Here is a 15,488-nt window from a genome sequence, read left to right as displayed (position 1 = left end):
TGTGGTCGGCTGCACTACGTTAATGGACTCGCTGGGTTGACGGGAGCCAGCTGCTATCATGGCACATTTGAAAGAGACATTATAGAGACGGGTCTGGTGCTGCGGTGCTCATCGTGACCCCAACATTAGTTCCATTACAGCTGTTAGCATTGCTTCTGCTGTGTTTATCTGTATGTGTGCAGGTGTTCTGCATGCTCCATTCATTATCTCTTCTCATACAGCTGGATGTTTGCCATAGTTAAACACCCGATTAATTCAAAGCATATTTAAAAAATGCATTTTTTTAAGGTACGAGCATAGATCCGTGTCTGAGCTTCCTGTTATTCCCTGTTTTTCCAGTGGCATAATATCTCACAATTTATCCTCCTTTAGCGACTAACGGCAGGCTTTTTAAAACTCAGCTCCAGCAATCAATTTGTACTGATTTGCACATATTAAACTAAGCAGCAAGGCTTAGGCAGCCCATCTGGGTCCGTTTTCTTCCCCCTCAACATGCCAAGTGGGAATCAATTTATATGGGTTACAAAATTCCTGTCAGCCCAGTAACAGCTGCTTCAATGAGCTGTCCCAAACTTTAACTCCATGCACAAGGACTAAAACAGAACAAGACATTTCTGGATTATGTGAATATTTTCAATACAGCGCATGTTTTTGGAGAAGCTAGAAGCAAGACATTTCATACATAAAGACTTCTGTCTACTCAGACGGGTTGCTCGTTTTGTCTATATTCTGCCTGTGTAGAACATAGACTGCATACAAAAGATTGCCAAGGCCACTGAAAACAGAAAAAAAGAAATCACTCACCCATACTGGAGACTTTTTAGACAGGCTGCAACATTTTGGTATTAAAAGTGCTGCAAACAAAGTCAAGAGACCCAGTTCTTGGATTTAAATTAACTGAGTTGATGACTAGCAGAGAGCCACCAGCACAATGTCAGCCTCGAATGCTAGTTTCTTTAAGTCTCCTAGTCATTAAAAATCCTCACGTTCAAGCCAGATTCAGATATTATCAGATAGCCATAGATTATCATGTTTATTTAGCTTTCAAAACCTATTTCCCATCGAAAAAATTTTTTTTTAAATTCAACATCTAAACAATATCTCCATCTAAAATGTACTACAGTAGAAAGTGGCTATAACAGAAAGCATGTCGTGATTGCATTTTGCATTTTAGATTTTTAAGAGGTAGGTTCTGTCCAACTACACATCATTATTTGTTTGTTCTTCTTTCAACTCTATTGTCGTGACAAAGACCTGACAGCTTTTTCTGATTTTCTTTTCTTTATTGTGACTTTATTGTCTTCTTTACTGTCCACTTTTCTCTACCCATAATGCCCTTCAGCCCAGCCCTTCCTATTGTGTTGCTGTACTCCAGCTGCTAAAGTGCTCAATGTATTCACTCTTACGGAGTCTTTTTAAAGGAGCACAGTTTATTGATTTTTCTTATCCGTGGGATGTCTTCTGCGTAGGATCTCCGCGTTGCTCACTCTAAAGCTGCTTGTACAGGCTTGTAGATCTGACCAGCAGAGTGAATTTAGAAACACTGCAGACAAAATCAGCCTTTTTATACATGTCATTGTGTAACAATGTCAATAGCAGCCTGCCTCCCCAGCATTCAGCATCGGCAAGCTCAATTTTGAATGAACTCATCCACCCTCACGCAAACGTTGTTCAGCCAACCAGAAGAGAGCTTATTGTGTTTTCCTGTGCTATGGAAATCTTGTGAATGCAGACTCAGATGTCTTACGCAGAAACATTTTATTCAGCTATCATAATATCAAGCAGAATGAGCACGCCCAAACAGGCTGTGAAGGTGTATTGTTTCCCAGCGAAGAAGCTTATTCCCTATCAGGGCATCTACTACTACTACTCATAAATCTACTAATTCAGCACACTTGCCACTTCAGTCACACTCAGCTTCGGCTAATCTCAGAAGCTATGGGTCATTTTGTTCTTTGGGAAAACATTCTTTAAATCCAATCTTTCGTAAATGCTTCATGAGTGCTTCAGTGTTAATCCTGCTCACTTCCTGCATTATATTTCGGAACATTTCTGCACTTTGGCAGCTTTTCTTTCACTGAATGAGGCAGAGAGCTTATAAAGTGCAGGCTGAATAGGACACAGATTTGCACTACCTTTAAAGCCATTATTTACAAAAGTTTCATAAGTAGTAACTCGCTTTTTTAGTGCAATATGTCCAAGGAATTTATTGATAATAAAAGAAGCATTTGAGTGAATCTCTGCTTCCAAGTTATTAATAAGGGCACAAGAAAAACTAATTGTCATTCTACTGCAGTCATAGGATTCATATTGATATAAAAGAACACAGATATATACCTGCTTTCACCAACAGGAAACAAACAACTCCAATTTATTCTTTCATTTTCTAAATGCAGTTTTTGGCCACAACTGGGAATAAATTTCACCGTATCATCTTCAACATAAGGTTGTCCCTGTTAACTAGATCATTGTATGATTCATGCTTTTGTGTCCATTGCCAGGTTGGCTGCAAAGCAGTGATTGTGTTTTTCCAGTACTGTATAATGGCCAGTTTCTTCTGGCTGCTGGTGGAAGGCCTTTATCTGCATGCATTGTTGGCCGTTTCCTTCTTCTCCGAGAGGAAGTACTTCTGGGCTTATATTCTGATCGGCTGGGGTGAGAAAGTCTTGTTTCTTGTTCTATTAGCGAGACCTTATAGAGTGTCAGCAGTACATGAACTACATGTCGAGAACCTTACAGCTGGAATCCACAGTAACATTTGGTTGTATACTTTTTTTTGCCCCCAGGCGGTCCAGCAATTTTCATCACAGCTTGGAGCATCGCTAAAGCCAACTATAATGATGTGGGGTGAGAGACTAGGGAACTGCTAGACCAGAATCGAGCAGAAAATACTCTTTTGTGTTGTTTTGTTTTGTTTGTTTTTTTTGGGGGGGGGGGGTTGCTTTGTTTTGCTACATCTTATACATTAAAACTCTTTCACGTCTTACCAGGTGCTGGGATATAATAGAAAACACCGATGTGTTCTGGTGGATCATTAAAACTCCTATTTTGGCATCAATTCTGGTAAGTTCATGAGCTTTAAAAACATTTTCATGGTTTATATCAGCACTAGCCAGCTTGAGCTAGCTCTTTCAAAGTAAATGGCACTAAGAGTGGAAAAGTTGTCTTCATTCGTCTATTCTGAGTGACACAAAGACTGAAAAAAGCACTAGAAAACAACAAAAACCTATCTCTAGTTAAGCTGCACGCAATCCAAGATATATACAGATGTACTGGTAAAAGTATTCTCTTGCTATCCAAATCATTGAATTCAGATGTTCCAATCACTTCCATGGCCACAAGTGTATAAAAGATCTAGTCATGCAGACTGCTTGTACAAACATTTAGGAAAGAATGGGATGCTCTCAGGAGCTTTGTGAATTCCAGCGTGGTACTGTAATAGGATGCCACCTGTGCAACAAGTCCAGTTGTGAAATCCCCTCATTACTAAATATTCCACAGTCAACTGTTAGTGGTACTATAACAAAGCCATGAAGTGGTAGGCCACGTACAAATCACAGAGCGGTGAACTGTGCACCTCAGTTCACAGAACTCGCCAACTACAGATATCCAAACTTCATGTGACCTTCCGATTATCTCAGGAACAGTGCATAAAGAGCTTGATGGAATGGGTTTCCATGACAGAGCTGCTGCATCCAAGCCTTACATCACACAGTGCAAAACAGTGTTGTATGCAGTAGTGTAAAGCACGCTGCCACTAAACTCTAGAGCAGTGGAGATGTGTTCTCTGGAGTGACAAATCAGGCTTCTCTGTTTGGGCAATCTGATAGATGAATATGGGTTTGGCAGTTGACAGGATAACGGTACTTGTCCTATACACTGTGCCAAGTGTAAAATTTGATGGAGGGGGGATTATGGTGTGGGATGTTTAATCAGGAGCTGGATCTGCCCCTTAGTTCCAATGAAAGGAACTCTTAATGTTTCAGCATACCAAGACATTTTGGACAATTTACAGCTCCCAACTTTGTGGGAACAGTATAGCAGTATGCCACTTCCTGTTCCAACATGACTGTGCACCAGTGCCCAAAGTAAGCTCCATAAAGACACGGATGAGAGAGTTTGGTGTGGAAGATCTTGACTGGCCTGCATAGAGTCCTGATAACAACCTAGCAGAACACTTTTGTGATGAATTAGACTGGAGACTACAAGCCAGGCCTTCTCGTCCAACATCAGTGTCTGACCTCACAGATGCACTTGTGGAAGAATGGTCAAAAATTCCCATCAACACATAAAGCCTTCCAAGAAGAGTGGAAGCTGTAATAGCTGAAAAGGGTGGGATGACATCATATTAAACCCAATGAATTAAGAATGGGATGTCACTTAAGTTCATGTCCTTGTGAAGGCAGACAAGCGAATATATTTGGCAGTATAGTGTAGAAACAAGTTATAGTATTATGCGACAAAAGGACTCCAGAAGGAAATAGTGTCCAGTCAAACCAATAATTTAATCCATCATACTCAGTAAAACCACAGATATGGACTTTTACACTGTGGTTCTGTGCTCGTATTCAAGTCTTTGATGAAATTCAGACAGAAATAAGCTGTTAAAAGCAGCTGCTTGCCTCATTTTTAAGTCACAGTTTCAAAGTCAAGATAACAGGCTGCTGGAAAAAAGTTTAATATTTAGCATGCAAATTTGAAAGCAGAAAGGTAATTTAAAAAATGAGTTTTTCTCCAGTGCACGGATCAAAACCCCAAAAGATAAAAATGCTAAAGTGTGACAGCTCAGATGCAGATTGAACCGCATCTCTAGTAAGAAAAACAGACTCTAATCTCTGCGTGAGTGAGACTATTTCAGAGGAGTGCAAAGCGTTCAGCGGATCCCATTGAAATACTTCTTCCTTCCTTCTCTTAAATGTACTAATGTGCACCCTCATTGATGTTTTATTTTGCAGGTCTGTAATTTCCTAACCATTTTTTTGTTCAAATAAAAGTTTACAACAGTGCACAAGAGAGGTGAAGAAGAGAGTGCAGGCAGGGTGAAAAGACTTGTGTCAAGGGTGATTTGTGACAGAAGGATAGCAGCAACAGTGAAAGGGAAGCAGAGAGTGGGGAACAAGATGGTAGTGAGACCTGCTATGATGTATGGTTTGGAGATGTGGCAATGACAAAAAGACAGGAGGCTGAGCTGGAGGTGGCAGATCTTGAGATTTTTATTAGGAGTGACCAGGAGGGACAGGATTGGAAATGAGTACATCAGAGAGACAGCTTAGGTCTGGACATGTGCAGAGGAGGGATAGTGGATATACTGGACAAAGGATGTTGACTATGGAGCTGCCAGGCAGGAGGGAAATAGTAAGACCATAAAGAGTGTTGAGTGAAATAGAGACCGATGATCTGTGGCGATGAGCAGTTGCAGTTGCAGTAAAAATAAATGCTTAGAGACATATGCAATAGAGAAACGTTGCCAAGCTCATGTGTCCATTTGAACACAATAAAATTAAAGCTGCATGTTAGTGAACACTGGTAGCTTCACACAGTGTTAGTTAGCATTTACACAACCCAACACATGCTAGTACTCAGGTTTTTCTTTTTGCTAATACAAACTTTGTGCTTGAATTTCATTTAAATGGTTTAACTTTACTACTTGAACACTTGTTTTGGTCTATAGTATGCTAATACTCAAAAGTGGCCCACTTTTTAGAAGCCTGCCTATAGCTTTACTCGAGCATTAAGCTAATTTAACGATACCAGAAGCATTATAAAAGTTGAAAAGAAGAACAGACTCTGGCTAACAGCATGCAAAAACCAGGCCAAAGTCCAAAAATGTACATTTTTCACTTTTAAATTAAGAAAACAGATTTATTTTCTATGATTTTTTAACTTGAAGGTCGTCTAATCTTTAAGTTGTTGTTGTTTAGTAATGATGTTGTCGCCATGGTTATGAGATTTCTAGTAACTGGCATAACATATGTGTGTTGTCACATTACCTATTTGGTCACTCGTGAAGTGACCTGAAGTGAACTTAGCATCTTATCAGCTTTCTTAATGGAAGTAATCGCTATAGTAACAAACACTGGAAATATTGTCCGGTTGCTCCTGATTACGTCATTTCTTGGCCATTTTTGTGCAGCTGGGGTCCACAGCCTACGTCTTTTTGTGTTCTGCGTCACATTTATAGAAAATCTAGCGGATGCTTTTTGAACCTTTTGCAAAGAACCAGCTGTTTTCTGTGTTTAAATATTTGTGGTTAGCTAAATCATGAGTGGTACTGATCTTCTCATGGAAGGCGGAAAAAAAAAGAAGCTTTTAATATAATTTCCAGCTATTAAAAGCTTGCTCTGGACAAAGTGTCATAGCAGACGCCTACTAGTGTCCAAATGGGTCTGTTTAGTTATTTGCTAGCAGTTGTTCCCAGAGGAGGGTCAGCTTCATTATTTAACATGAGTGTCAGCGGCCTTACTGTTAGTACACTCTGTTTTTCTGTACTTAGCCAGTGACTGATAGCTGGGAGTGCATCATGATGACTGATGTGTTGCAAGTTCACACTCACAGCCCAAATCATCAGTTTAGAAATGCTCATTTTCCCACAGGCCAGCGCCACAATCCAACGCTTCTGTTTATGAGTTGAATCTCACAAACATCTCCCCATATGCATTAGATGCAGTGTGAAATGCCTCAGTGCTTTTCTCACATGACTTTTGTAATGTATTCTCCACAGATGAACTTTATTCTTTTCATCTGCATCATTCGGATACTTCGCCAGAAGATAAACTGCCCCGATATTGGAAGAAACGACTCCAACCAGTACTCGTGAGTGTAATTAAATTTCTTTTTCATGCTGGAAGTTTGTTTTGTGTATCAGCTAATAAAGGATGAAATGTCACTGATACGAACGAGGGTGTTTGGAAAGAGCTCCGCCACTTCTGTCTCGGTGGACATTCTGTGAACATTAGCTGCTTTTGTAAGGATAAACAAAGATTCGTTTGAATAAACTTGCAGAGCAGCAGAGTAGCACGCACTCCTGAGTATTCTTCCTGTAACTATTGCTGCAAATGTAACTTTTTTTACGCTCAGAGCGATGCAGGGATAACTAGTCCTTTTGGATTTCAGAAAAGAAAATCTTAGCATGCACAGCACACTGTGGTTTTCCACCATCCAGCAGCTGCTTTACACAGAGATGTAGTGCTATATGTATTTAAGTGGTTTTTCATATGATGGAGAGCATCTCATAAGCCAGTCATAATGCATGAGCTATTTTCCAACTGACACTTTTCATGGTGTTTCCCCCCCCCCCCCCCCCCCCCCCCTCCGTCTCTGGTCTGCTGAGCTGAAATTTAAAATGAAAAGTACTCCTGAGCTGCATTTCATTATTGGGGTATACAGAGACAGATTGGATGCTGGTTTGACTGGAGGGAGGGATTTGAATTTGTTTTTGCCTTATCATTTCAGGCGACTGGCAAAGTCAACGCTGCTTTTGATTCCGCTGTTTGGGATCAATTATATAGTGTTTGCATTTATCCCCGAGCAAGTGAAGACTGAGCTGCGGCTGGTTTTTGACTTGATTCTGGGATCATTTCAGGTATGAGATCAAATGTTTTTGAGGAAAAAGTGATTGTTAAAAAAATACCTGTAGATTCCTAAAATCCAGTGCCTTAAAATAAATGTAGTCTTCTAGAAGTGTGGTCACTTAAACTTTTAAAAAGTCCAAAAATAGTGATTTGGTATGCTTTCAGCCCTGAACTAGCGAATGCTACTATTAAAGAAAACTGCATCAGGTCTCCAAGCACTTTGCTGGCTGGCTCAGTGGCACTGTCACTGTTTAAAGCTCTGATGTTATTTCAGTTCATCATTTAATGAGGAATGATGGAGAATGCAGCCAGACAGCACAGCTGCATTACAACAGCTTGGAAGATATGGAAACCTTTCCAACACAATCCTCTCCTTACTCCTTTTATTCCCCCTTCTTATTACAACTCGACTCCCATTTGTTTTGTCTGTGTAATACATTTATGACTGTCATGACTGCCACATGTTATTTTTTACAGCTTTTCCTCTGTTGCTTTGGCTTAATTAAGACAGTTAAAGCTGTAAGAAGGTATTTGGAAAACAAACACAAGTGTCTACAATCTTTATAACCAAGAGAGATTAAGTCTTCTTCATGAGTTAAATAGTTGTGCTCACCAACTACTTTGTTAGGTACTCGTTGCTAATACTGGACTGATCCCCCTTTTGCATTCGGAACTGACTTGATTCTCCGTGGCACAGAGTTCCTCAGAGATTTTGGGCAATATTGACATGACAGCATCAAACAGTTGCTGCAGATTTGTTGGCTGCACATCCATGATGTGAATCTCCAGTTCCACTACAACCCAAATTGAGATGGGGTGACTGTGGCGGCCATTTGGGTACAGTGAATTTGGCTAATAAAATATCCCCAAACACCATTACACCACCATCACCAGCAGTCTGGTCTCTCGATACAAGGTAATCCAGATTCATGCTTTCATTTTGGTAACACCAGCCTACCACGTTTTTCCAATCTTCTGTTGTCCAATTTCCCTGAGCCCGTGAGAATTGTTGCCTCCTTGTCTTAGCTGACACGAGTGGCACATAATGTGGTCTTGTGCTGTTGAAGCCCAGCTGTTACAAGGTTCAGTGTGTTGTACCTTTAAGCCCCTTTTCCATTAGTACCTACTACTAGTAGTCAGATCATCAAACCCATTTCCCATTAGGTCATAGTACCTGGTACAGGTACTTTCTTAGTACCTGCTTGCCCGGGTTTCCAAGCGATCCGAGCATGTGCTAAAATGTGACATTGTCAGACTGCATGCACATCACAAAGGAGTGTGGAATTTCTCGGGACTTGGATCAGCTAATGTCACATACTGTCCAGTTAGCTAACAGCTGAGGGCCATTAGTAGGAGTGTTGTAAAACACATTTACTGAGCTTTAGCGCACCAACGTGTCACCAGTTTGAAAACAAGGAAGAGCCCACTCAGATACACCGAGGAATCGGACTGGACATTGAAGAGAGAAAGGAGTAAGGAGGTGGGAGGGAAAGATGACGTAAAAAAAAAAGTGTAGTGAAAGTTTGTGGATTATACAGGGGTTTCTCGCTTCTTACACTGCAAGGGAGAGCATTAACCGTGAGGTGCATGAGAATAGGGAGAGCGAGGGAAGTCCAGTGAATCATACAAGTTAAAATCATGTCTTGTTGAATCTCTCAGATAATAATAACAGTTCCACAGAGTAGGTATTCAGATTTGCTAAAAACACGGGGAAACCATCCTTAGTGCTAAGATCTTAACCCTCCTGCCATCCTTTAAAAAACTCACACCCATTACCCTAGGGACCATTCTCAGCCACGCCCAAAAACGCTATAAAAAGACCATATATCCATATTTTATTCCACTTTAAATTAGCCAACCTTGTAAAACTACTTCTCCCTGAAATATTCATGTAAAGTTTTAATTATATTTTCGTTGTTTTAACCCTTCAAATCCCAGTGTTATTATATGAGCGCCCTGTGTTATAAGCCCCAAAAAACAAAAAACGAAACTAAATATTTCCACAAAAAACCAGTTGAAGTAATATGTGATTGTCATTATAAGTAGGCCTTTAGATGGACCAAAGATTGGCACCAACATACATTTTGACCTGCCATTATTTTTTTGCATTTTTTTTGCAATTTAAAAATTAAAACTTCAAGGCCCTGAGTCTTCATTGACATCCAAGAAAAGAAGAAAAAATAAAATCATATAATGATAATTTGGGGATGAAAAATAGCGTTTATAATGGAAGTCAATGGGCAGAAAATGGTCCCCAGGGTGATGGGTGTGGGGATTTCTGCTGCTCAGCCATTTTAGGCTGATTTAAGGAATTCACACTGGAATATTAACATTGACAGGTAAAAACTATCCTGTGGCAAGTTTGGTTATATTCCACTGAACACAGTGGAAATGGCAGCCATTTAACACATAGCAGTGGCACAAAAAGGTCCCAAGAAGGCAGGAAGGTTAAAAAGGATGCCTCTGGAACTGAGAAAAACTGTAAAAATAACAAATAATTGATAAGACGAGATGATCAAAGAAGAAATTTAACCATTACATCCTCTGCTCCTGCTTTCTTATCAGTGTTTTTCTTTCCTTTTAGGGCTTTGTGGTCGCAGTCCTTTACTGCTTCCTGAACGGAGAGGTAGGTGATGTAAACACTGCTGATATAAACACACCACAGTACTTCCACACAGAGATAGCCTGCAGTCGTGCTCTCATTCTCAGAAAATGTAGTTTATCTGTAGTTTCTCCGTCGCTCCCTGTGCGCACCATTTACATTCACACACAGTCCTGACAGGTAGATGGAGCGGCGGGTATGAGTCACCGGCGCTTGTCGTTCCAGCTCCTCTCTTGGACCTCCCCACAGCATATTTTCTGCACTTTGCCTGCAGGGTGGGAGGGCTGTAAAAAGCACACAGTCTTTTTGGCAGGGAGCTATTCAGTGATGTCTGCACAGGCTCTCTGTGGGCAGATTATTTATGTTCTCAGTGCTGGGCCAGATTGAATCTGGGCTAGATGGCGAGGCTTCACACTATGCTGCCTGAATTTTAATCTCATGCAACTTCCAGGTGTCCTTTACTAAGTGTGGAAGATTTGTGCACTGCTGGTAAGATATGTTAGGTTTAGTTGTTGAATTCTCGGTGCTTAAGGAATGGCAGACATGTCGATAGCAAGAAAACAAATATTGACAAGGTAGAAGTGGAAGAAAATGACTGAAGAAAAAGCTATATTGATTTTCTTTTTGCCTAAATAATGCAAAACAGTTTTTAAAGTGTCATACTCTCGTAAAATTCATGCAAAAGAAAAAACTGCTGGACTCGATTGCGAGGCAGGACTGTCTTTAAAAAGCTTGAGCTTCGTCTGCTGCTGAAAATCACGCCAACCAATTTGTTTTTCTGTTTAATTAAAATGCAGGTCACCCGCTTTTAAGAGAGCTGCAGTTTTTATAGTCGATTATTCAAAATCTTCTAAATTGTCCAAATTTGTTGTATGAAATAAATTCAAGTAAAACACTTGGAGAATGACAGAGGTGTGTAGGGAGTAACAGCAGGGCCTGTCCACATGTACACGGGTATTTTGGAAAGCATTTGGCAGCATTTTGTCCTTTTGTTAACATATAAACTCTGTTTTTGGTCAGAGGTGTCAAAAACATTATCAGTGAATTCCCAGTAATGTTTTATGTTGGTAAAGAACATGTAGCTCTACTTACTGAATAAACATGTAATTGTCCCTTTTGCTCTAATCGGTTTCAGGTCCAAGGAGAGATCAAGAGGAAGTGGAGGAGGTGGCACCTGCAGAGATACATGGGCTCAGACACCAAATACCAGCACCCGTCTATTGGCAGCAGCAACAACTTCAACACCCAGATCACCATGTTGACACGGTGCAGCCCGAAAACTCGCCGGGCTTCATTATCCTGTCACGATGACTTGTCTAGCATCTGAGTCACAGTGACACAGACACACAAAATGCTGTACAAAATGCTCTCATGCCAAACATTAGGCAGAACATCGCAGCATATATAAGCTTTACCATAAGTACTCTTGGGTCATGTGTGTGGTGCAGAAGATGGAAAGTGATGAAAGGATTGGAAAAAGAGATATAAGGACACGATGTGACCATAATCAGCTTTGAAGCAGTTTGTAACTGTTCCAAAAAATACATTTAAATGAGAAGCTAAGTTGCACATTGCTTAACAAACAAAGCGTTTGCGGAGAGAGTCATTTTTGCGCAGGTCACCTGTACAGGTGAATTCAAGTCATATCACTACAGCTCTTATTTTTTAAATATCCTGTGTGCTTAGGTGAGTGGGCTGGTGTAACTCTGAGCCTTGTGCGCTCCTGCAGCTCCAAATAGTCAAGTTTTGTGCTAAAGCTTTGGAAGAAATTGAGGTGATGTATTTTTCTAACAGCAGCATCACAGGCTAACAAAGGTACTATACCAGAACTGGACTGTGAGGGTGTGTTTGAGTGCTGAATGTAAATAGTGCTGGAAAATTTGCTTTAAAACATACTTTAGAGTATCCAAAATAAGCATAATACTACACTTCCCCCCCTTTGCTGTGTAGGAAGACAGAAAAAAAGACAGGCTTACAGAGCAGGAAACTTTATTTCCATAAATGCCAAACAGATTAGGCTTCAGACCAAGTGATGCTGATTCACAATGATGGGTTTGGAGCACAAATGCCCTTCTCTGCACTATCATGCTCATGAGAGACCGGTTGCCTTCTTTTATCAACACAGCCTTCCCTCTTGGCGTGTGCGATTCTGAGCCTATGATTAGGTAGATATTTTTCATTATTTAGGGCACTGTGGCGGTTTTGTGTCGATCACTGACGAGTGCCTGGGTTATGTGTGTTGAACCGACTTCTGCGGTCTAGTCTTTGCTGGCTGTTGGGCAGTACAGCAGCTCTGAAGAGGAGATGTCCATATGCAGCTCATTCCTTGAATGTTTACATTTACTTGGGAAGAGTTATAAAAAATGATGCACAGTCAAGTGTGCAGTGTAAATAAACTTGGAATGCTTGTGCCATACACATCACATTGTGGTTATAATAATAGTAATGAATCACTAAGTGTCGTTTTTTCAAATTAAAGCATGACAGGATTCAGAATCTTCTGAATCTCCATTATGCATAATATTTTTTGAATTCTTCAGGTTCAGACTTACTTCTCCATCGGAGGAGTCTGAACTTGACAAGTCAGCAGAGAATATTAGATCCTGTATGCAAAGCAAAGTGACAAGGATGACTGGCCCTGTCACAACGATGCTGTCTTTGTGCTTTTGACCTCGCGTAGGTTTGAAAGTAAGGCTTGTTCATACTAGAGGGAACAACGGGGGGATCCAGCTTTACACGGGAGGAAGGAAATCATCTCAACCCACCAGTGATTTAAAGGTTTAGATCATCATTAAGTTTAAGAATAATAAAAAAATTCTAATGTGGTAATATGTGTCAAGGAAATATTGAATATCAATATATCGCCTTCAGATTGCTGAAAGTAATAATTATACATTTAGAGAAAAGGAAAAAGATTGGAACCACTTTCATATTGTGGTCAGAAGTTTACATACACTCATCATGCAGGTGAATGACATGCTAATTTTGCAGCGACTTCTTTCTTGATCAGCACTTCACTGTGGACAGTGACACTTAATCCTTGGCGGTTCCTGCCTTGTTCCTGAACATCTAACCAATTTGCTCTCATCTAAGGGTGACATTTTCAGTCTTCTTCTAGACCAGGGGTGGGCAATCTCAGTCCATGAGGGCCGGTGTCTCTGCAGGTTTTAGATGTGTCCTCGAACCAACACAGCTGATTTAAATGGCTAAATTAGCTCCTCAACATGTCCTGAAGTTCTCCAGAGGCCTGGTAACAAACTAATCATGTGATTCAGGTGTGTTGACCCAAGGTGAGATCTAAAACCTGCAGGGACACCGGCCCTCGTGGACTGAGATTGCCCACCCCTGTTCTAGACCTTGGCAAAGTGGTAACAGAACTATTACTTATGTACAATTGTTTGAACGATTTTCCTGGAATCTGCAGTATCTGCAGTAGAAATGGCTCCAAGAGATCCAACTAGAACCTACCATGTGTAGTCAATCATGATCAGTAACAAGAAGAATAATGGGCCTTGACCTTGTCAAATTAAAAGACATCGTGAAGCTTCAGCACTGTATTTATACTGTTGACCCTCTTGGGGTTTCCTACAATTGATGGTAAATTCAAAGTTGTGCACCCAATTCAGTTTTTAAATGTGTACTTTTAAAAATGGATGCTGTACAATCTTTCCATCCAACATTTCAAAAATTGCAATCACACTCATATCAAAAGAACCAGTAAGTTACTGTACACAGAAAACATTCATTACTTCATTAATTCTTGGTCTACTCACCTTCCAAGGGACAATTTCAAACAACCAGCCCAATTAAACTAGTAACACGTACGTTTGGACTTTTCATTCTAATGGGAAGTAATCATTGCAGGTTGGAATAGGTAGGTCAGTTCTCGACCATTATTCTCTACAAGTGCATTCATTAGTATTTCTGGGATGTTGTGGCATGTCCATGTTCTGATTATGCCACAGCAGTTCAGCGGGGTTAAGGTCAGGACTTTAGCAAAACATGAATTTATTGCTGATTTACTTTCTGTGCTTTGGGTCATGGTCTTGGTGCATTAATCATTCACTTTAAGCTTCATGTCATGTGCTCTGCTACCCAGACATGATCCAAATTTAAACTAATAATTTCCTCAATGATTGTTGGGAGTCAGATTTTGTTTCACACATCTAGAGGAGATTGTCTCTGTTTAGAATAATGTTTTCCTCCATATTGTCCTTCTATTAACCCCATTCTTGTTCAGTGTTCTTAGTGGACAAGGTCTTAACAAGTTACAGGTGTTTTGTTCTCTCTCTTTCACCTCCTTTAAGATTGAATAAAATGTTCAGGACACCCACAGAGAATATCAGCAGTTCTTTAGTTTGTAAAAAAATTGTCTTATTGTGCATTTCTGAACACCAAGGTTGTTTGAAATGCTTTAATAGTGATTTTCTGCTTCAGGCATCTCTATAACGATTCTTGTCTTTGTGGTCTCCTGAAGATGTTTGCGATCAAAGCATGGATCACACCAGCCAACCTCTTTTGAGAAAAGTCAGGCTATTTTTCACTGCACTTATAGCCTCCTTGATTGAAACACCTGACTCCAGATAGAGTTTTGGTAGCGTTATTATCACAGTGTGTGTTTGTGTTCAATCAAGGACATACAAAGAGTTACATAAAGTACTGCTGATTTTGTATTATTACACCACTCAGAAAATTTAAGGGAACACTTGATCAACACAGTGTAACACAAAGACAGTTAAACTATTATGACACATTCTGTCCATTCAGGTTTCACAGGAAGTCCAGCTCCTCCAGGGTGGCACGTCCTAACAAACTGTCAGAGCTGGACTCTGTGAGGGTGGCTAACCTTAGTAATAATAATAATAATAAACTTTATTTATAGACGCGTTTAAAGACCCTCAAGGTCACCTTACATTAGTACAAAAAAATAAAAACATAAGGTAAATGAAAAATAAAAAACACGTATAAAAGTATAAAAGCAAGTATAAAAGCTAAACAAGGACAAAATAGACTAAGATGGAATCATGATGAAGGATATGCAATTTTGAATAGATGGGTTTTAAGACGGGATTTAAAAGTGGAGAGAGAGTTTGTCGTCCGGAGATCTGGTGGAAGTGTATTCCAAAGTCTCGCTGCAGAACAACTAAAGGCTCTGAGTCCCATAGTCAACCTTACAACAGCATGTATGGATGTGCCACCCCAGGTGAGCTGGAATGGGGTGCAGGTGATAACTCTTGCAATGAGCAGGGGTATTTGGGAGGGTGGGGGTTGTCCCGTTCTTGTCTTTCACCTGTTGCACCTGTTGTAACTGTGCA

At 40.3% G+C, this 15,488-nt stretch overlaps 1 protein-coding gene across 1 annotated transcript in view; it reads left to right on the top strand.

Moving 5' to 3' along the window:
• The window catches only part of vipr1b (vasoactive intestinal peptide receptor 1b), a 51,981-nt gene extending 38,515 nt beyond the window's left edge, over positions 1 to 13,466 (top strand). The window contains exons 7-13 of the mRNA XM_085468343.1: positions 2,502 to 2,655; positions 2,787 to 2,847; positions 2,991 to 3,063; positions 6,722 to 6,813; positions 7,453 to 7,582; positions 10,156 to 10,197; positions 11,309 to 13,466. Coding sequence (XP_085324469.1) covers positions 2,502 to 2,655; positions 2,787 to 2,847; positions 2,991 to 3,063; positions 6,722 to 6,813; positions 7,453 to 7,582; positions 10,156 to 10,197; positions 11,309 to 11,500 — 744 coding nt within the window. The 3' untranslated portion in view covers positions 11,501 to 13,466. The remainder of the gene's footprint in view (positions 1 to 2,501; positions 2,656 to 2,786; positions 2,848 to 2,990; positions 3,064 to 6,721; positions 6,814 to 7,452; positions 7,583 to 10,155; positions 10,198 to 11,308) is intronic.
• The last annotated feature ends 2,022 nt before the right edge of the window (positions 13,467 to 15,488 follow it).

Source organism: Copadichromis virginalis, linkage group LG9, assembly GCF_057382275.1.
Source record: "Copadichromis virginalis isolate Kocher_CV1m ecotype Utaka linkage group LG9, C_Virginalis_male_GT1.1, whole genome shotgun sequence".
In the NCBI taxonomy this organism is placed as follows: Eukaryota; Metazoa; Chordata; class Actinopteri; order Cichliformes; family Cichlidae; genus Copadichromis; species Copadichromis virginalis.
This window is presented reverse-complemented; position numbering and strand designations above follow the sequence as displayed.